Consider the following 22,247-nt stretch of genomic DNA (forward strand, 5'->3'; position numbering starts at 1 on the left):
CGACCTTTAATGCCCAGATCTGCTCTAATGTAAAGTGGGGTAGTATTAAAATAGTTCTCTTTTGCTTTCAACTCACAGCCAAACAGGCATACAAAGAAGTTGTTTGAGAGGCACTCAGAACAATTATTAAGGAAGCCTGGATAATCACATCTCAGCTTAAAAAGGTATGAAAGAGCTTTCACCCAAATCAGCACTCTCCAGCTCCTCCCTTCCTGGCAAAAAGGCAGGAAGTCTTCAATTAATTATGGTTTCCCATTTGGTCTGAAGCAAGAATAACAGCATCAGAACAAACAAAGATATTTTGCTGTTCAGTTATCCGCATGATGAGCCAACAACTTTCTAACTATAGAACTCTAAAATTAGGTCTAGTATATTGAACATATATTTTTGTAGGCTAAAAACAGGTGAAAGTTTGGATCCTCTTTCAACCACAAAAGCAGCAATAATCACTTAAATATTTTTTATTTCATCAGATTTTTATCTATTTATTTATTTAATTTGTATCTTGCCTTTATTATTTTTCCAAATAACTCAAGGAAATAAACATACTTAATATTCCTTCCTCCTCCGATTTTCCCCACAACAACTCTGTGAGGTGGATTGAGCTGAGAGAGAGTAACTGATCCAAACTCACCCAGCTGGCTTTTATGGCTAAGGCATCACCTGAACTCAGTCTCCTGTTTTCTAGCCTGGTGCCTTAATCCCTAGAGTAAACTGGTTCTTTTATCCAACCTTTTACATTTTCTAAGTAAGTCGAGGCGGCTAATATATCCACCACACCTTCCTCCTCCTATTTTCCCCGCCAACAAAAAACCTTGTGAGGTAAGTTAAGCTGAGAGAGAGTGAATACCCAAAGACACCCAGCCAGCTTTCTGGGCAACCAACTATCAAGACTAGAGCTCACAGTCTCCCGGTTTCTAAATTATCGCTACACCAAAATTTATTTAAGAGAAATAAATCATAAAAAAATTGTAGAAAATTTTTCTTTCCAAAAAAGAAAAAAAAATGACAAATATATCTATATTATCTACCTATTGTATTATATACTATTATTTTGCATGTCAACAGAAACAATATGAGACATGTGGTTATGTTTAGTAGTTCCTCTCTTCAAGCTTAACCCATTGTTGGATAGACCTGTGTGTCCCAATACTGCCATGTTCTCCAATAAGCAGCACCATAAGTAAACTGTCAAAGCTAAATTTCACTTATGCTGTATGTTTGTTTATCCTAGGATGGATTGCTTTCTAACAGTTTGCAAACTAGAATATATCACAATCAACTGTTTCAGAAAGATCAGTTTTTATCCTCCACTTGCTGATCTACACTTTTGGTATCTTCTGAAAATGAATGCAACCAAGCCTAATTCTTAATTTTAGATTACCCTGAACTAAATTAGTGCAAAATCTCACAGGACTCAGCAAAAACCTGCTCTGCAGCAATTGTTAAAGTAGCACAAGAAGATTTGGAAAATTATAGAATCACTTATTCCAGTTATTGTGAGTTATTGTGTATAGATTTGAGTTTTGCATTCAATGTTACCATATGTTTCTTTTACCCCAGAGATTTTATTTCTACATATTTTGATGTATATTCATATACAAACACACAAAATTGATGCCCCTAACAACCAATGTTGCATGACTTTGATAAAGTGGATTGCAATCCATGGTGGCACATGCCACAATCACACTAAAGCATATCCATTCAAAATGAAGTCTCTTCTATTAAGATGTTACACCAACGTATCTCTGACAGCTTTAGGTGTGCAGAATTCATTGTTATTTTCATGACAATATTCAAGTACAGCTTTCTTCTAAAAGGGGTCAAAATTGAACACAGTCTCTCTCCCAACTCACTTCACTCAGAGAATAATTTATATTAAAAACATCTTGAAGAAAATGCTAACCAGTGGGATGTTTAAAGTGTCAGGATGGTTGCAAGCATATTTAGACTTTAACAACTCACATTAAAATATGAGATGGTAGAAAGAGATAAAAGTGACTGAAATGATTTGTAGTTCCCTTAGAAAATGATGTGACTAATTATATAATTATTGGCTAATCTGTGGAGACAGGAGGAAAAGGAGGAGGAAAAAGGAACGCGGAGGAGGAAAAAGGAGGAGGAGGAGGAGGAGGAGGAGGAGGAGGAGGAGGAGGAGGAGGAGGAGGAGGAGGAGGCGGCATGGGAAAAGTTCAAGAACAATTAACAGTCCTTTTTTACCTCTATGCATATCCCATTATCCATATGCCCATTCACAACAAAGGAAGAGAGGAACAAGTTTCAGAATATACAGACTGAAGAAGGCAGCCAGGATGCCAGACGCTCCCCACTGAATCCAGAAGGATTAAACAGAAGGATACCAGAGATAATAGAGGGCAGGTGGTATGAGACCAAGAGCCAAACTCACTTTTCTCCTGGGATGCGTATCAGGTTTCTTGGAGGTAAATAAGAAAAGCATAGAAACCGGAAGCCTGGTATGTTGGTTAAAAGCTCTTCACCAGAGGGACAGAAGACTAAGGAAATATTGGTGCAAAGACTTCAACATCATATTATTATGAGCTACAGAGTAATTTGTCTGCAGCTTAGTCCAAGAGATGAATTTAAACTCTTATTTTATTTTAAGCTTATTTATACATAACAATCTGGAGATTTTGGACTAGTGAACAAATCATGATTAAAATGTGTGCCCTCCTATAATGCATCAGCCAGTCAAAATCTGTACAGCCAATTCCTCGTTATTATATTTTAAAAGGCTCTCCAATGTTAGATTAGGGAGGTAATTTGCCAATCAAACCAATAAATAATAATCAAGATCAAGAATAAGCCACCCAATAATATAAATACCATGAATGAGCATCAAAACAATCACAACATTAGAGCAATGAATCACAAAGCAAATGAAAAATAAATAGGGAAAACAATTAAAAGCAAAATTGGCGTGGCTATTATGGAGGGAAAGCTAGAGAATGAAAATAGAACGTATTCTGAACATATTCTGATTTTTCTTTAAATGTGGCAAGAAGAGGTTGTACAGACCCACTAAGGAGGAAATTCTAGCTCACTGGCACTATTACAGTAGCAAAAAGGACCTATATCCCTAATCAATTCCAAACAGGTTTATTTTGGGCGGCAGAAAGAAAAGTTTGCTGTTTGCAGAGTGTAGCTTTCATGCATAATTTTGTCATGTTTATGTAGTGTATATTGGAAGTGGTGACATTTTGACAGCTGTATGCAATGAAATTCCATTTTAATGTATGCCGATTAGTGTATATTCAAAGTGACAATAAAGTTATTCTAAGTCTAGATCTAAGTCTAAGGAACAACATATGGATGAAGACATTTTTTTAACTACACGGAACCTGAGCTACATAAAGATTTATCAGTAATAACAAGTTCCTTGAATTAGAAGAGTTGGAATTAATAAAACAAATTCAATAATAGGCATGTATTAGATTTCTAATTGGTAATCAGTTTTGCAGATGTGAAGTGGCAACTCCTATTTATACAGATCATAATCCAGTAACTGTTAAGACTAGGTAGAATAACAAAAGAACAATTATAATACTATTATAACTATTAAACTCTACTCTTACTAGGAATTAAAGAGCTTCTTCCAAATCAGCTTAACCTCTAATGTCTCCCTATCTACAAGTTTGGGAGTATGGAAACAGTATTAATTATGTTTGTAATTGCTTCAAAGAAGATAAAAAATCACTTATTTAAATATTCCTTTTCTTTCTTACTTTTTTCTAAATCTTTTTTTTTTTTTTTGCTTTAATTTATATGCTGCCCTTCTCCGGAGACTCAGGGCGGCTTACAATGCGTTAAGCAATAGCCTTCATATTTTTGTATATTTATACAAAGTCAGCTTATTGCCCCCACAATCTGGGTCCTCATTTCACCTACCTTTGAAAGGATGGAAGGCTGAGTCAACCTTGACCCTGGTGAGATTTGAACTTGCAGTAATTGCAAGCAGCAGATGTTAATAACAGTGTGCTTTAGTTCACTGTACTAACAGGCTCTTTTCCATCATTCTTCTACCATCATTCACTTTTTCTTCTTTCTTTCCTATCTTATCTTTCCTTTTGCTATTTTTTCACGTTTCTATATTCTTTATTTTTCTGAAGCTATACAATATACAGTCGGGTCCAGAAATATTGGGACATCGACACAATTCTAACATCTTTGGCTCTATACACCACCACAATGGAGTTGGAATGAAACAAACACAATGTGCGTTAACTGCAGACTGTCAGCTTTAATTTGAGGGTATGTACATCCAACTCAGGTGAACGGTGTAGGACTTACAGCAGTTTGCATATGTGCCTCCCACTTGTTAAGGGACCAAAAGTAATGGGACAGAATAATAATCATAAATCAAACTTTCCCTTCTTAATACTTGGTTGCAAATCCTTTGCAATCAATCACAGCCTGAAGTCTGGAATGCATAGACATCACCAGACGCTGGGTTTCATCCCTGGTGATGCTCTGCCAGGCCTCTACTGCAACTGTCTTCAGTTCCTGCTTGTTCTTGGGGCATTTTCCCTTCAGTTTTGTCTTCAGCAAGTGAAATGCATGCTCAATGGGATTCAGGTCAGGTGACTGACTTTGCCATTGCATAACATTCCACTTCTGTCCCTTCAAAAACTCTTTGGTTGCTTTTGCAGTATGCTTTGGGTCATTGTCCATCTGCACTGTGAAGTGCCATCCAATGAGTTCTGCAGCATTTGGCTGAATGTGAGCAGATAATATTGCCTGAAACACTTCAGAATTCATCCTGCTGCTTTTGTCAGCAGTCACATCATCAATAAATACAAGAGAACCAGTTCCATTGACAGCCATACATGCCCACGCCATGACACTACCACCACCATGCTTCACTGATGAGGTGCTATGCTTAGGATCATGAGCAATTCCTTTTCTTCTCCATACTCTTCTCTTCCCATCACTCTGGTACAAGTTGATCTTGGTCTCATCTGTCCATAGGATCTTGTTCCAGAACTGTGAAGGCTTTGTTAGATGTTGTTTGGCAAACTCTAATCTGGCCTTCCTGTTTTTGAGGCTCACCAATGGTTTACATCTTGTGGTGAACCCTCTGTATTCACTCTGGTGAAGTCTTCTCTTGATTGTTGACTTCGACACACATACACCTACCTCCTGGAGAGTGTTCTTGATCTGGCCAACTGTTGTGAAGGGTGTTTTCTTCACCAGGGAAAGAATTCTTCGGTCATCCACCACACTTGTTTTCCGTGGTCTCCCAGGTCTTTTGGTGTTGCTGAGCTCACCGGTGCATTCCTTCTTTTTGAGAATGTTTCAAACAGTTGTTTTGGCCACGCCTAATGTTCTTGCTATCTCTCTGATGGGTTTGTTTTGTTTCTTCAGCCTAATGATGGCTTGCTTCACTCATAGTGACAGCTCTTTGGATCTCATCTTGAGAGTTGACAGCAACAGATTCCAAATGCAAATAGCACACTTGAAATGAACTTTGGGCCTTTTATCTGCACATTGTAATTGGGGTAATGAGGGAATATCACACACCTGGCCATGGAACAGCTGAGAAGCCAATTGTCCCATTACTTTTGGTCCCTTAACAAGTGGGAGGCACATATACAAACTGCTGTAAGTCCTACACCGTTCACCTGAGTTGGATGTACATACCCTCAAATTAAAGCTGATAGTCTGCAGTTAACGCACATTGTGTTTGTTTCATTCCAACTCCATTGCGGTGGTGTATAGAGCCAAAGATGTTAGAATTGTGTTGATGTCCCAATATTTCTGGACCTGACTGTATATATTGTATAGCTTCAGAAAAATAAAGAATATAGAAACGTGAAAAAATAGCAAAAGGAAAGATAAGATAGGAAAGAAAGAAGAAAAAGTGAATGATGGTAGAAGAATGATGGAAAAGAGCCTGTTAGTACAGTGAACTAAAGCACACTGTTATTAACATCTGCTGCTTGCAATTACTGCAAGTTCAAATCTCACCAGGGTCAAGGTTGACTCAGCCTTCCATCCTTTCAAAGGTAGGTGAAATGAGGACCCAGATTGTGGGGGCAATAAGCTGACTTTGTATAAATATACAAAAGTATGAAGGCTATTGCTTAACGCATTGTAAGCCGCCCTGAGTCTCCGGAGAAGGGCAGCATATAAATTAAAGCAAAAAAAAAAAAAAGATTTAGAAAAAAGTAAGAAAGAAAAGGAATATTTAAATAAGTGATTTTTTATCTTCTTTGAAGCAATTACAAACATAATTAATACTGTTTCCATACTCCCAAACTTGTAGATAGGGAGACATTAAAAAAATTAAAAAAAAAAGCCTCTGATGATTGTGCGACTCAGCTGGGCAATGGGGGGGGGGAGAGCAGGGATTTTTGCTACCGGTTCTCCGAACCACCCGCCTCCATCGCTACCGGATCGGGTGATCCGGTCCGAACCGGGAGCATTTCACCCTTGGTACAACCCCTACAATATGGTTGCTATTCTAGCATTTGTGAAAATGTTATTTATCTCACTTGCATCAAATAGAAATGAAGCCATACAAAAACAGAAGGATACATTTCTGAATAATCTAAAACAATTCAAATCAAGGCATAAATGTAACTCAATTTCAGATTTAGAACAAAAGATAAAGCAATATGGAAATCAACTACATTTACTGGATATAAATAAGATCTACAGGAAGTTGAATTTACCGAACATATTTTTGGAAAAAGCAATGAATCAGATAAATTGCTGGCCTATCAATTGCATATGGAACAGGATAAAATAACAATTATTTATGAGGGAATCTTGTTTCTACAGCAAAAGAAAGGATGCAGCAATTTGGTATTATTCTGGAAAACAGCTATGATTGTTTTTGATACAAAGAAGCTTTTGACAGAATTTGGCTTGGAAGGCAACTGGGTGCCAGTGCAATTTAACCAGATGTTATATGCAACCATGGTAAAGGCTGGTTGCTACACTTTAGACATCCTGCAGTTTTTGGATAGGTAGGCTTTAAGGCCATACTATTACAGATCTCATTACAATAATCTATCTGGGAGATTACAATATATGGGTAGCAGTAGCCAGAACAGCTCTCATCAAGAAAGGATGCAGAAATTATTCACAGATAAAAGCAATGTGCCAACCTCCCATATTGACCTAAACACTCAGGGACAGAATTCATAAAGTGCAGACTTGAGAAGAATACTTCTGTTTGGGATAGGAAATGCCTCCTCAGATACTACCAAACCCTTAGACTTGCCTAGATTCTATTTCTACCTATTATTACTCCTCCAGTCCATGTGGAAGGTTAGTGCATCTGATAAGAAACCAACTATGGATAAAATTGAGATATTTATCAAGCAACAACTAATCTAAGATGCCACACAATATTATTACATGTTTCTCTGTTCCAACCTGTGCTGCTTTAGTTGCAAAAGTAAACAGATTTTTTCTTTAAAAATTGAAATATAAAAATAGAATTCATAAATTTACTATTTTTCTGTCAGCCACTCAGCTATGCAGAAATGTCATCATCTGCATTATCATATTTAACATGTTTGTATCCCTTTTGAAGGGTCAAGTGGTAGTGCTGCAGCATATATGCTAAGCATATTAATTATGCTAGCAAAATCCTTTATAATTCCAATAGTAAATTACATCGCCTAACTTATTGTTTTGAAACTGTTTCAAACATCTCAGCTGTTTCTAATTGTTCTTGTGATGCCTGGCTATAAGATGGGAGTTATCCATACAAAGTTTTATTTCCCTTTCAGAATTAGGCAAACTTATGTGATAGTTGCATCTGGGGTGCACAAAACCAGGTGACCATATGGTAGGATAGAGGGAGGGAGATTGAGACTTTGCTGCCATCTAGTAGTCATTAGGTAGACTGGCAATTGGAGGAAAAAAATATTTGAACATTAAAAACTATTCGGAAATTGGGAGTGGCTTTTTTCTTAATTGGTGACATCTGAATTCTAGCCAGTTAAAGTGCCAATCATTATTCTTACAAATAACAAAGAGTTCTTACGAAAAACCAAGTATGGCATATTCCTATTTTGGAGGTACATTAGGGTCACCCTGAGGGTCAGCTCAATTAATGCCAGGACAATTGCCTCCCACTTCTGAGACGGGGAAATCATGGCAAAACATTGGTGTGGATGATCCCAAAGCTCTTGCATTAAACTCACCAATGCTGTAGTATCGTTTAAGATCAGTTCGTCTAATATCCTTTGGTTGACTGCTCTTTTTCTTTTTTTTCTCATAATCCTCTTTTTCTGCAGAATGCTTGTAGTTTTCTTGAGGACTGCTTGTCTGTTCTAAAATGATTTTGCTCCCATCACTTTTTCCAGTCTGAGTTTTACAGGTGTGAGTTCCACAGGTGTTTGGAGGTGGCACATCTGTATTTTGTTTAGCAAGCTTCTTTTTTTTCAAACTAGAGGAAAAAAGGAAGAAATACAAACTTTTAGCATATAGGAAAGAACAGTGGAATAAAGGTAACGGTTGAATAATGGCAATTTAATATTGGTGAATTATCCACTTACACATAGTTCTTGCTGATGAATCTATTCCTAACTGATCCTTACAACCTCTTCTGATGGTACTGCTATATATTCTTCTTCTTATATTTGATAATATCAAAAGGCTATTTTTGATTCTACACTACCATATAGTTCTCATGCCAAAATCACTCAGTCCAGAAATGTAAAATAGCAAGGATAAGAAAATTAGTATTCTATCCCTGGTAGAATTTCATTACAGCTGAATAATGGATTGGATGCACATTGCTACAGGTATTTCAGAATGCATGGGGATTCCTCTCATCTCATCCTTTCACTCATTAAAACAGCCACATCTGTTTCCATGACTGATGAATCAGGAACCTCCCCAAAACAGCCCATACAAAACTGGAAAAAGATGCAGCTATTTTCATTAACTTTTAGCAGGAATGCACTCATGCCCCTACATGTTCCAAAACATCTTTTCTGAAGCTTCGTCACTCCAGCTCTGCAATATTTTTATTTGTTTCAAGATCAATAATCAGAAGTGCACGCAACATTCAAAATATGGTTACTTATAAATAGGTGATCCCTCTACTAACACAAAGTACTGTAAGGGTTGGAAGTAGTTTCCCAGCAGTACTTCTATGCTATGGAACAGCTTTTCCTTAGAGATTAAACTTGTCTTGACATAAATGATATTTTGGAAGATGTAAAAGATAAAGCTCATTCAGACAGTTTGTTTTAGTTTGACTATCACAATGATGTATTATATATTAGCGCTGGTTGTTTTTAGGGCTAACTTTATTCTGAATTATATTTATTTTTATCCTTCCTTTATTATTATTTTATAAATAACTCAAGGGAGTGAATATATCCTTCTTCCTCCTATTTTCCCCACAGCAACAACCATTTGAGGTAAGTTGGACTGAAAGAGCATGCCAGCTTTCATGCCTAATAGAGGGGGCCACGTGCGCATGCACGGAGGGGCGGGGCACAAGCAGGGCGCTGCGTGTGCATGTGCAGGGAGCAGGGTAAATGTGTGGGGGCCACATGCGCATTGTATTTTAGAGGTTCAGGCGCACACCTATTCACACACACATTTGGGCGCGCTTTGGGCACTCGGTCCGGAAAAGATTAGCCATCACTGCTATATTGTATACTAGAGATTTTTTTTAAACTGTTGTTATATGGCAGTGATGGTTAACCTTTTCCAGACCAAGTGTACAAAGCGCGTGTGTGCATGCATGAACCTCCAAAATGCAATGCGCATATGGCCCCCCGCATGCACCCCACCCTCCCATGCATGCACACATGCCCCCATATGCCCCATCCCCCTCACATATGTGCACGCCCCCCGCATACTCCCACCTCGCACACATGCATGTGCAGCCCCCCACATGCACCGCCCGCATGCATGGCAGAGACCCGAAGACCGGCTGGCCGGTAAGAGGTGTGCGCGCACATGCGGCAGAGCTGAACTGGGGCGACAGTTCGCGTGCCCACAGAGGGCGCTGCGTGCCACCTCTGGCACATGTACCATAGATTCGCCATCATGGTTATATGCTATCAAAAGTCTTTAATTTGTGGTGGGACAGAAATGTCATGCAGTAAAACATAAAACAAATACAGATTTATGTAAGGACATTCTAAATATGGCCTATCTGCTGTCAGAAACCTGGATAACAGATAAAATCTGTAGGAATTTCCAACTGTGGAGGTAAAGTAAACTTTGGCCTCCAAGGCAAATATATGAAAAAAAAGATAGTTTACCCATCCTTAATTGTTTATTCATATTTGTTTGCAACCATAACAAGGGATAGAAAAAAGATGGCCCATATTTGGTATTTTAAATTTTTCTAGGATAATTTTTTACTCTTCTTCTCTTTTGTTCCCGTTCAATGCATGTAACATTATTTTGTGTTTTTTACATGCAGTGCCACTATATTCTTTCAGCAACACTAATCACAGATTTTCCTTCTGTTTCTATTAACATCCTGCGATTAAATAGCCTGTAAAAATATGAAGATGGTGCAGATCTCCACTGCCTTTCTTCCCTATTGATCCCGTACTAAGAACAAATTAAAGAAAACAATCTGTTTAAAGAGAAAAAGAGATATTTATTATTTACATAGGGTATTTGTATTGCATCAATTTCTTTAACACAGGGGTGTCAAACTCACGGCCAGCAGGCCAGATGTGTCATGTGCTAGCTGCACCCCAGCCCAGTTTAGCAAAGAGGAAAAAAGTCCTAATACGTCACATGACAACGTGGTGACAAGGCGAGTTTGACACCCCTGCTTTAACACATTTCAGCAGCTTACAGAGATCTAATAAAACAGCAGAAATACAATTAAAACAATCATTAAAACAACAAGTCAATACCTTTTAGAACAATTAAAATCCCCAAATACATAAAGCAGGTAAAACAACTGAACCAATTCATAAACATGGAAGTCTGAGTTGTTGCCTAAACTGTAATAAGAAGGGAGTTTCCTTAACTCTATGGCAATTTATTCTACAACATGGCCTCTGAGATTGGAGAATGAACCATAGTTGTCAGAGCTGTCTGTGAAGGATATTCTTCAATCAATACCATTTTGCCATTAATCATATTTAAATGTAAATATACTTTAATGTGCCAAATTGCTAAATATCATTTCTGGGCATTACTGGAGAAAAAAATTAACACCAAAATTCATTGTTCATGAATTACAAAAGCGAATTGAAACCTATTAAAATTCTAGCAGTCGTATTTCTTCCAAATGGAAATTTGGAAATTTGGGTAAACACCAAATAGTATTTATGGGCACACAGCAGCATAGTCCTAAGCATATTTAATCAAAACACAATAAGCATGATGACATGAAAACAAATGTTTTAATAAAATATATCACCCACTGATTTGAATAATAGAGGCTTTTCCCAGTTAATGCTGTATCTCTAATGAAACAAATTAATATTCTATTAATATTCTAAATCGTGTGAAAAAAATTATCCATAAGGGTATTTCAGTTTATGAATGTTTTATATGGACAATAATAATAACAGCAATTGTAATAATGTAGTGTCTGAGTTATTAATTCTAAAATAGAATTTATAGGATTAGAACATTTGACTTCAAGCGTGACCATTTCTATTTATAAAACAGATGTAAATCTCTTGCAAAATCATGTTAAGCGCTGATAAAGGCTTTGAGAACTAAACAATGATTTGCTTTGTGTGTTGCCCAATTTTGTACAGGTGACCTGTGCTTTGCATTACTGGACAGCAATAACATATCCTCTTACCTAAGAATATACCTCAATAAACCTAATGGAGCTTATTTAAGATAAGTAATAAAATAGACTAATAATGCAGTTTTCAATCTATCACACTGCTATTAAAATAAAATAAATTTGGAGGAACTTGACTCATTCAAGTTGGAGCACCTTGACTCATTCAATGGGATGCCCCAATAGGCCATATACATTAAAGGAAAGAAACTTCAGTGTACTTTATATTATACAGACATAAGGTATCACAGACAAAACCCTGCCTGACACTTCTTCCAACAACCGAAGTTAGAACATCATGATAGGCAAAGCAGAAGTGAGGGAGGGAGGGAAATGAACATTCGTACTTAAGAGTCAACTGAAACAATATTATATCCTTACCGGGCAAAGTAACTTTGCTTTCGTTCTTTTTTTTCTTCCTTGGTCTCCATAGCAACCAGTAAAAAAGGTACAAGGAAAAGGGGCAAAGGCTTCCAGTTAGCACCTCATCTCCAGGCAGAGTCCCTGCATTAAGGGAGGGGGGGGGGAAGAAAAAGTCCATAAACTAATCTGTTGGCAGCATCTGATTTATTTGCAAAGTTACAGCACACAGTCTCACAGCAAGTACATTTTAACCTGGGAAAGCCAATCACATGTCAAAGAACTTATTGTACCCAAAACAAAACCAAAAAAAGAAAAAAGGGGAAGAAAAACACTGCCAGGGCTCATTGTATAGAAATAGAAGTTCTAACTCTGGTCTAACCCCAAGAGATACATAGGAGCTTCTTTTATGAAGGCATCTATGAAATCTGATATCAAATGAATGAAAGGCTTATGAATTTACAAGGACTTTACAAGGACTTCATTCCAGCAATTACCTCAGCAATTACACATCATGGTTACTCTTGAAGCTTCTTTATCTTGACAACTTGTTAGGTACTTTACAGCTAGTAATTCTCAGGAACATGTTGGAGTTTAGTCATAAAATTCATATAGTATTATCTATTTGCTTGATGACTTGCATAAGAAAACTGGGGAAAAAAATGCTGTGGGAGTTGTGGGGTTTTGATGTTCATACTTGCCTATTGTATTTTGACACTTGTCTCCCTCCCCCAAAAATGAACAGTTATAATGGAAAAGGTCTGCTCTTTCAGCTGGACCCTTTGTGTTGCCAATCATTAGCACACTAAATTAAAAAGAAAAAATTAAATTAAACCAGGATATAATCAAGAGTGGCAATACATGTGGTTCTTGACTTACAACACTTCATTTAGTGACCGTTCAAAGTCACAACAGCACTGAAAAATGTGACATGTCCTAAGGCCATGCCTTTTATGACCTTCTGACAAGCAAAGTCAATGAAGAAGTCAGATTCAGTTAACAACCAAGTTACTAACTTATCAATTGCAGTGATTGACTTAACAACTGTGGCAAAAAAGGGTTGTAAAATGGGGCAGAACTCACTTAACAAATATCTCACTTAACAACAGAACTTTTGTTCTGTGCTCAAAAATGCTCTTAAGTTGAAGACTACCTGCATCAACTTTAGCCACCTCCATTCCGAAAAAGCAAAGTGGTTACATTGCCTGGAAGGGAAGCAAAGGGCACAGAGAAAGATCCAAAATTTATTTTAAGGCAGTATCTTCATTAGACCAACTACGATTTTATAAAACAGTAAAAATTGCCTTATATAAACAAAAAAAACCAAAAAGCAAGGTTTATTTCCTTGACTACCATCAGAGCAGATTCCTGATAGAACCCAAAAAAACAGGTTTGGAGATTTGACATCTGGAAGCTGCAAAACTGGCATAAAAATAGAAACAACTAAAACAGAATAGAAGTCTAAGGTCAAATTATTATTTCCAAAGCTGAAATACAAAAAATCATTTTTTCTTTTCAAATAAAATTTCATTTTCTGAAAATTGTGATACAGCTGGTTACTGTCCCAAATACCATGTATGTAGCTGAAGAACAAGCAGTAACCTCACAAGTACTGATTTTTCGGAGTATAAGAGGCACCTTTTTCCCCCCTAAAAGGGGATGAAAATTTAGGTGCGTCTTATACACCAAATGTAGCCCCACCCACCCACTGGCCCCCACCCTTTGGTCTCTGCCTCGCAACAGTTACCTCCTTGCAAGCAAACAGCAAGAAAAAACAGTTCCTTTCAGCTTCAGGACATCCTAATTAGCACAAGTTGATTGTATCGGCCTCCCGATTCTCATCTGATTGGCTCTCAGCTGTTTTGTGCAGGGCTCTGCTGCTTGCTGCAAAGAGGTAAATTGCTGAGCAGATTTTTTTTTCCTTGTGCTAATCAAGCTATGCTTGAAATGAAACTGAAAGTAAAGCAGGCTGTTTGCTGTATGCTGCAACGAGGCAAAATTACTCAGAGGCAGAGGGAGATTTACTTTTCTTTTCCTCACCAAAAAAGGTAGGTGCGTCTTATACTCAGGTGCTCTTATACTCAAAAAAATACGGTAAGTATATTCAGGCACTGGCATCTCTATTGTTGATGGTTGCAATATATTTTCATTTTGCTACCAAAAACATCAGTCATGGGGTTGCCAGTGCCTGAATGTCCTTCCTTGTGAAGTTTCTTATCGTTTTTCAGTTACATGTGGGGGATTTGAGGATTCTGCAAATTCAGTAACTGACTGTATGAACTGCCTAAATTCTTATGGTCCTTTTATCCAATCAGTAATTGTGCAATCAGCAAAGGCATGGCATCAGTTTGAAGCAAACAAATCTATTATTATTAGCCTGCAGTTTAAGAAAAATACAGTAGTTGTCTCAAATAAAGGGAGCAGGCAAATACTCTGTGATCAGCAAGAATCAGAGTACGCCACAATTGATCGATTTCTTTTTCCAGGCAGAAGAGTCATCTAATTAAGACTGGATACTCAAGAAAAACTGACTTCCTGAGAAGTCAAGGAATAAGCATAGCCTGGACACTTTGTGGAGAGTTTGTTAGGCAACTACTTTGAGAATAGACAAGAATGCTGCTATTTCTCAATGCTACAATTGAAGTAATTTGTCTTGAAGGTAAGAAAAAGTCAAGGAGGCAAACAGACAGACAAAATCCTGAAAAACATACTGAACTGAACCCAACTGAGCATATTTTTTTTGCTTATTTTTTTTTTTTGCGAGACATTTTGATGGGTAAATCCTAATTCAATGAACTGTGCACTATTCATATGTGAACCTAAATCAATTTTATACTCTAGATCAGGGGTGTCAAACTCCCATTGTCACGTTGTCATCACGTGATGTATCATGACTTTCCCCCCTTCCTGAATCCTTCGGGAGTAGGCGGTATAGAAATTTGATTAATAAACGTCTTAAAGAAAACAATCAAGCTCAGAGAATACCCAATTGAGGGCTCCTTTCGTGTCCTCAGCAGGAGCTGGAACATAGGACTGGAACTCACCCCACCCTATGGCAGCACTCAGATCTCAAACGCAGGCTTACTAACCTCCAACCCAGTGTGCTAACCACGTGAGCACTGTGCTTCATAGCTTAGGTAATGAAACATCTTCAAGAAAACAACCAAGCTCAGAGAACACCAAGAACCCCTCATTTCAACCCTGAGCTACAAATATTCTCCTTTAAAAATATATCTCTTGAGGGGAAATATGCAGTTGCTTTTACCCTTTCAAGATATCATACCATTGGAAACAAGAACTATCTTCACTTTTCTCAGTGAAGATAAGGTAGAACAGAACGTAATTGTACTAAAGGAGGAAAAAAAGAAGATAGGTAGTTATATAAATTAGGCAGGAAGGAAGGAAGGTAGTTTAGGTGGGTAGGTAGGTAGGTACCATAGGTAGTGGGTAGGTAAGTAGGTTAGGAGGCTATAAGATTGGACAATAATCGAGAAAACATCTGCTTTTAAGCCAAAAGGTAACTAATTCATTGTCATACTGTTTTTAATTTCTCAATGGATGGGCAAGTGTGTACATGTATGTGTGATGTGCATGTTCATTATGTGTAAAAGAGAGGTATCACTTATTATAATCAAATATAGATTGTACTGCCAAATGGGGCTCTGTGCTGGCTGGGGAGTTTTAGTCCAGAAGTGGTCAAATTGCGGAAGCTGTTTTACTCTTTTTATTCCTATTCTCTTCCGTGTCTGTAGTCATTGGCATAATGGTACATATCATTTTCTCCTGCCTCCAGAGGCATTAGATACAATTTGATATTTTACAGGTAATCTTCGAATTACAATCACAATTGGGACCAGAATTTCCACCACTAAGCAAGGCAGTTGATAAATGAATCGTGTCGAATTTTACAATCTTTTCTGCCATGGTTGTTAAGTGAAGCACTGCAGGTGTTAAGTAAATCATGCTGTCATTAAGTGAATCTGGCTTTCCCCCCATTGTCTTTGCTTGTCAGAAGCCAGATAGGAAGGTCACAAATGGTAATCACATGATTCCAGGATGCTGAAACTATCGTAAATACATGCTGGTTGCCAAGCAACAGAATTTTCATCACATGACCATGGGGAAGGCTGCAATGCTCATAAGTGTGAGGATTGGTCATAAGTCACTACAGCCAGTACTCAACTTGCGACCACAATTGAGCCCAAAATTTCTGTTGCTGAGCAAGGCATTTGTTAAGTGAGCTTTGTTCCATTTTACAATGTTTCTTGCCACAGTTGTTCACTCCAGTTGTTAGTAACATGGTTGTTAAGTGAATTTGGCTTTCCCATTGACTTTGCGGGTCAGAAGGTCACAAAAAGGGATCCCATGACCCAAGGACACTTCATCTGTCATAAATATGAGTCAGTTGCCAAGTGTCTGAATTTTGATCATGGGGACGCTGCAATGTGAAAAACAGTCATAAGTCACTTTTTTCAGTGCCATTGTAACTTTGATTGGTCACTAAATGAGCTGTTGAAAGTCGAGCATTTCCTGTATTTTCAATGCCATTGTAACTTCAAACGGTTGCTAATAAATTGTTGTAAGTCAAGGATTATCTGTGCAGATCTAAAACTGAGATCAGTGACTCAACACATGGTGAGTAGCAAACACCCAAGTTAAACAATTACAGATGACACTGATTGAAAATGTCACATTGTTAAGCAATCCCTATTTCCTTGACCCCTGAAATACCCCATGGCTGTAATTTTTCTGTTTTCTAAACACTCAGACATGCCAATTATCTGTCAAAACAAAATTTCTTCTGAAATTTAAAATATTCAAAAAAAAAAATTTACAAAATCCCTAGCTGGAGAGCAGCTGCCAAGTTAACAGCTTTTATTTAATTCTCCTGGTATGGGCATAAGAAATCTGAGCAAAATTATTTGTTTTGAATACTTAAAACTTTTCAGAAACAACCATGTATAGTTAGTAGGCAGAATATGGTGTGAAAAGCAAGCATCCATGTTGTTGGTTAAATGGTCATGGTTCAATAATAAATGTAATTGCAACAACACTATTTCACAATTTATGATCATTATGCCTTGGGTATGTTTAGATGGAACTGTTGTCCAATATCAGGTACAACTATGGCTTAGATCACGTCAAGGACTATCTGCGCAGATCTAAAACTGAGATCAGTGACTCAACCTTCATAGGGTTAGTTCACTGAAATGCAACCAAGTTTTTATTATTAGAGTTTTGCCTCTTGAGTAGATTTCCAGGATTTTTTTTTAACTAACAGATTCTGCAACCCTAAACCCCTGGTTTAGATCACTGTCTAGCTAGACCATTATTTATCCTTTTTCAAGCCTTCCTGCTCTTTTTAGGAGATAAAGAACTATCTAGCTCTATAAGGACCCAACAACTTAGATCTCCAATTTGGGCACCATGGTACCAGTAAAGACCTCCTCTGGTGCCCAACGTGCTCCTTGCCCCGTTTAATTCTATTTCTTTTCTGATTCTATTAATTTTTAAACAATATACCATAAGAGAAAGCCAAGCTTTATCTTCAAGCCTAACGTACATTACCAATAATACCACTTCATCTCAGGTACACCAAGAAGTACTTTTAGAAAACAAGATCATTGGCTGGTTGGTTGCAAGCTACTACTTTGTTTGGAAATATGACTATCTACATTGAAAAAAAGTAAAGGTTAAAAAAACATCCTGGGAAATTAAAATGGTGAGCATCCTGGGTGATCAAAATGCTCCAATTATGAAAAACAATGATTGATTTTCTTCTGATCCAGTAAATAATAATAAATAGATTGTTCAACCATTCATTGTTGAATAAACCACAATTAGCTATAGTCATATAAAATGCCAAAATATAAATAATGATTTACAGACTACACAAGTTGAGTTCATATCATAGTCTTAAGTCATAACAAAACAAATATGGCTGGCTGGGGAATTCTGCGAGTTGAAGTCCCCACCCCCACCCCCAATCTTAAAGTTGCCTAGGTTGAGAAACACTGACATACTGTTTTTCTGCCTTAATAATCAGCCAAGTTTTTTTATTATATCCATCAAGCAGGAAGGTTTTTTTGGCCTTCCATCTCATACAAACTAATTTTTGGCTTACTGTGGCATGCAAATTCAGCCATACTTTAAGTTATGGCTTAGCATAACGTTTTGACTCGATCACTGTGGCTTGTTTAACAAATCAATACTATGTGTTTTATAACCTATTTGGTTTGAGAGAGAAGAACAAAGTCTGCAGCAACTTAAATTTTAATTTTAACAACTTTCTAACAACCAGAAAGCTCAAAACATGTGCACTTCTGAAATAAATATGCAATAAGTGTAGCAGAACATGACTCAATCCAACATTTAAATAGCACTCCAGATACACTGCCACTGAATCCTGATTCACTTTAAAGAAAGCACTTTAAAAACTGCCTGTAATCAAAAAGCATCAAGCATCAATTGCCAATATTCAGTTTGCAATGCAGGAATGTAATCCCACTAGTTCTAATCAAAAACTAGTTGAGCCTAATGCGTAACTAGTGATGTTGAACTTTAACCATTTATCCTGGGATTGGATGACATCAGGAACTTTGCCAAGGATGGCCACAGGTGGTTTTCAGCCAAATTTCAAAAGCCTGCCAAATGAAAAGGAGAGAAGAGATAGAGAAGGGGTATAAGGAAGGAATATGAGGGTGCCATATGCAATGATCAGTTGATCATCCTTTCTTATGATTCTGTGGGTGTCGTTTATCCACCACTGGCCTGCTGTACCCATTACCACCAAAGAAAGATGGTTCCATCTTGATCTATTGGCTGCAAATCACATCATTATCATCATATAACCCTAGATAGTCAAATCATCTTCCTTCTACGAATCCCAGCCAGAGATCACCCTACTGCAGGTCACTGAGACCACCTATACTTTTGAAAAAGAATCCTTTGCAAGCCAACAGTTTCTGCAGTGGAAAGTAAATATATCATCCAGACTCTGAAACTGAACAAGGTACCTATGGAAAATCCTCTCCCAACAGAACTCTTTAGAGACTTGGTGGGAGCCTCTGCTGGCAGACTTTCATGTGAACAACACTGGTCTTATTCCAGCAAGATAGAAGGTCTTCATCATAGTGCAAATATATATAAAAAGGCAACCAGGAAGACCAACACAAAACTACTAGCCCACAAACTGCATTGACTTAGTGGCCAAGATGTATACCAAACATCTCCTAAACAAGATAAAGTACTGGTTCATGCAGAAAAAGCTCTTAGCAGAAGAACAAACTGGATCAGACCTGACTGTTTTACTTCAGGTATTTTTTTTCACATTATCTTATAACCAAGTATGAATCTGAAGGCAAACAACTCTTTTCATCCTTCATTGATTTCAGTGCAGCATTTGATTCAATAGATGATTCTTTGGAAGAAATTGGCCAGGTTAAACATAAAGTCTAGAGTCTAGATGGTTATAGCTGCTTAAAGCCTTTTATGCAAACACCTACCTAGAAGTAGGTGATCGGGGGACCGGAGACTAAAACATATGAAGAACGGTTGCAGGATCTGGGCATGGCTAGTCTAGTGAAGAGAAGGACCAGGGGAGACATGACAATAGTGTTCCAATATTTGAGGGGCTACCACAGAAAGGAAGGAGTCAAGTTATTTTCCAAGGCCAGACAAGGAATAATGGATGGAAACTGATCAAGGAGAGATTCAACCTAGAAATAAGGAGAAATTTTCTGACAGTGAGAACAATTAACCAATGGAACAACTTGCCTTCAAAAGTTGTGGGAGCTTCAACACTGGAGACTTTCAAGAAGAGATTGGACTGGCATTTGTCAGAAATGGTGTAGGGCCTCCTGCTTCGGTAGGGGTGATGGACCTACAAGGTCCCTTCCAACTCTGTTAATCTCTGTACCAAGTCTGTACAGTGACTAAAGGTGCCCTAACACAGAACATTCCCACCTATAAAACCATAAGACAAAAGTACATCTTGGCACAAATGCTGCTTAATTTTTATGTCAATGACATTACCAAGATGTCTAACAAACCTATTAATGTTTTTAATACACTGATGACATTGTTCTGGTGATGTATTCTCAAGTTGGCCTCAGAGGTCTTCTCTGAAAACTACCTACCTTATTGTGTTTTCAATAAGGTACATAGTTTGTTGAACTACCTTTCAATAAGGTAGGTAGTTTCAATGTTGAAAGTTAATTAGGCCAAAGTGGTAGCATTTGACAATTAACGTTTGGATCTGAACATATAGTACAAATTCATACCTTTTCATACCAAGGGGTATGAAAACTTATTACAGTTTTTCACACTTACAACTGTTACTTACAACTTATAACTGTTGCAGTATTCCTGTGGTCACTTGATCAAAATTAGGAAGCTAGGCATATATTTATGACAGTTGCAGTATCATAAATGCATGTGATCATATGATTGCCCTTTGCAACCTTCTGACAAGCAAAGTCAACAGAGAAGCCAGATTCACTTAACAACCATGTTACTAACTTAAGAGCTGCAGCAATTTACCTAACAAATGTGGCAAAAATGGTCATAAAATGAGACAAAAACACACGTAACAACTATGTTACTCAGCATTTCCCTGGATAAAGCAGATCCAGCCACTAATACACATACTGAAATCTGATTACTGCAATACTGGACACTGCTTTTAAAAAGAGTAAAAAAAAAAGTCAGTAAAAAAAAAATGTAGGCCATGTTGATCCCATTATTCCAGTTTGTTCTAATTGTACTTTTTATAGTTCAGTGCATTGCTATCTAAGAAGCTGTGCAATTGTGCATGATCCTTCAACTCCATTCAGGACAAATAGAGATAACAGAATACAAGATTCAACAGCAAGCTGGCTATTTTCTTGAGACTCAATTTTAGAAATTCCTTCCTAGGAACATTTAACAGACTCTATCCCTAAACTTTAGACATTATCTTTAGAAATTGTTTTCTTATTTCTACAAGCTTTCAGCTTGCTTCTTGTTACTTTAATATTTTTTCTTATTCTTTTCATATTGCTTATTGTATTTTAAGTGGATATTATTGTATTGTTAATTCAGGGACAGAAAACAGCCAATGAATATTTTTATAAATAAAAGGTTATCTTTGTCAGTTTATCTGCACCCAGCTAGCCACTGATAAACCATTAAACAGAAAAGGGAACACAATCTGTTTGTCAAAGTATTTTTGTTAACAGCACTTGCAGATGGCATTGTTTCCACTGATCCAATCTCTCCAAAAAGTCTCCAAAAAATCAGCTGTGTCATTGTTTTTACTCTTGTTGACTTGAGAAGGCAATTGGTGCTCCTTTCAGCTGACTAGTGGAAATATGAAAATAAGTAGCAACTTAAGCTACAGCACCTTCAGAAGTAAGAAAACTCTCCTTGTTCCACTCTTCACAGTAAAAAATAGCTACACAACCATAATCCATTTTCTTTTTATCAGGCTATTTTTAAAAAATGAACAGTTGGAATTGACGTGAAAGCTGCAAGGCTATCAAGACTTGAATCTGGCTGCATATTTCCAACGAAAGCTGTAATAATGGCATGCCACCACAATTTTGTGAACAAGTGCTCAACCCATGATTGCAGGATGTAGGGTAGGTCCTGTCTGTGTCTGTCTGTTGAAGAAGGAAATAATGGCTCACTTAACCCCCAGAAGAAAAAGGCAAGAGTATGCTATAGGCTGTTTATGTAAACAGTAAAGATCAGGCTTGGTACCATAGTTCCATTTTGATTTTTAGATGGCATGTGAAATTGACTTGATGGATTAAGATCAGTTTTTCTAAAAAGAGTGCCTGTGACATCTACTAGAGAAAGCAGGGCACTGGATAAGAGCAAGAATACCCACACTTCATAGCCTTTTTTTAGTTCCAACTGGGTCCCAAGAGAAAAGGCAATGTTTTATTCAGCTTGTTCAGTGTATAAAGGCGATAACTGTAAAGAATACTCACAACTGCCCCTTGTACTACACACTGCTGTTGCAATGCATTTTTGTTTGGTACAAATCTCAGCTTGGCATCAGGGAATACTAGAAAGAAGAATTAAGAACAAGCCAAATAGTTATGTATTTAGCACATTTTGTAGATCCCACCAGAAAGAC

General features: G+C 37.5%; 1 protein-coding gene across 3 annotated transcripts in view; it reads right to left on the reverse strand.

The window, feature by feature from the left end:
* Positions 1-22,247, reverse strand: part of NCOA7 (nuclear receptor coactivator 7) — a 72,733-nt gene that overhangs the window by 43,424 nt on the left and 7,062 nt on the right. For 2 of the 3 annotated variants that reach the window (XM_070932725.1, XM_070932722.1), the window contains exons 2-3: positions 12,146-12,268; positions 8,181-8,425 (exon numbers count right to left, since the gene is read on the reverse strand). In XM_070932725.1, coding sequence (XP_070788826.1) covers positions 8,181-8,425; positions 12,146-12,195 — 295 coding nt within the window. In that variant the 5' untranslated portion in view covers positions 12,196-12,268. Of the gene's footprint in view, positions 1-8,180; positions 8,426-12,145; positions 12,269-22,098; positions 22,176-22,247 lie in introns of all 3 variants that reach the window. The other variant, XM_070932724.1, reaches the window with a different exon arrangement.

Source organism: Pituophis catenifer, unplaced genomic scaffold (assembly GCF_029215685.1).
Source record: "Pituophis catenifer annectens isolate HBS135680 unplaced genomic scaffold, rPitCat1.0.hap2 SCAF_1, whole genome shotgun sequence".
NCBI classification, from domain to species: Eukaryota; Metazoa; Chordata; class Lepidosauria; order Squamata; family Colubridae; genus Pituophis; species Pituophis catenifer.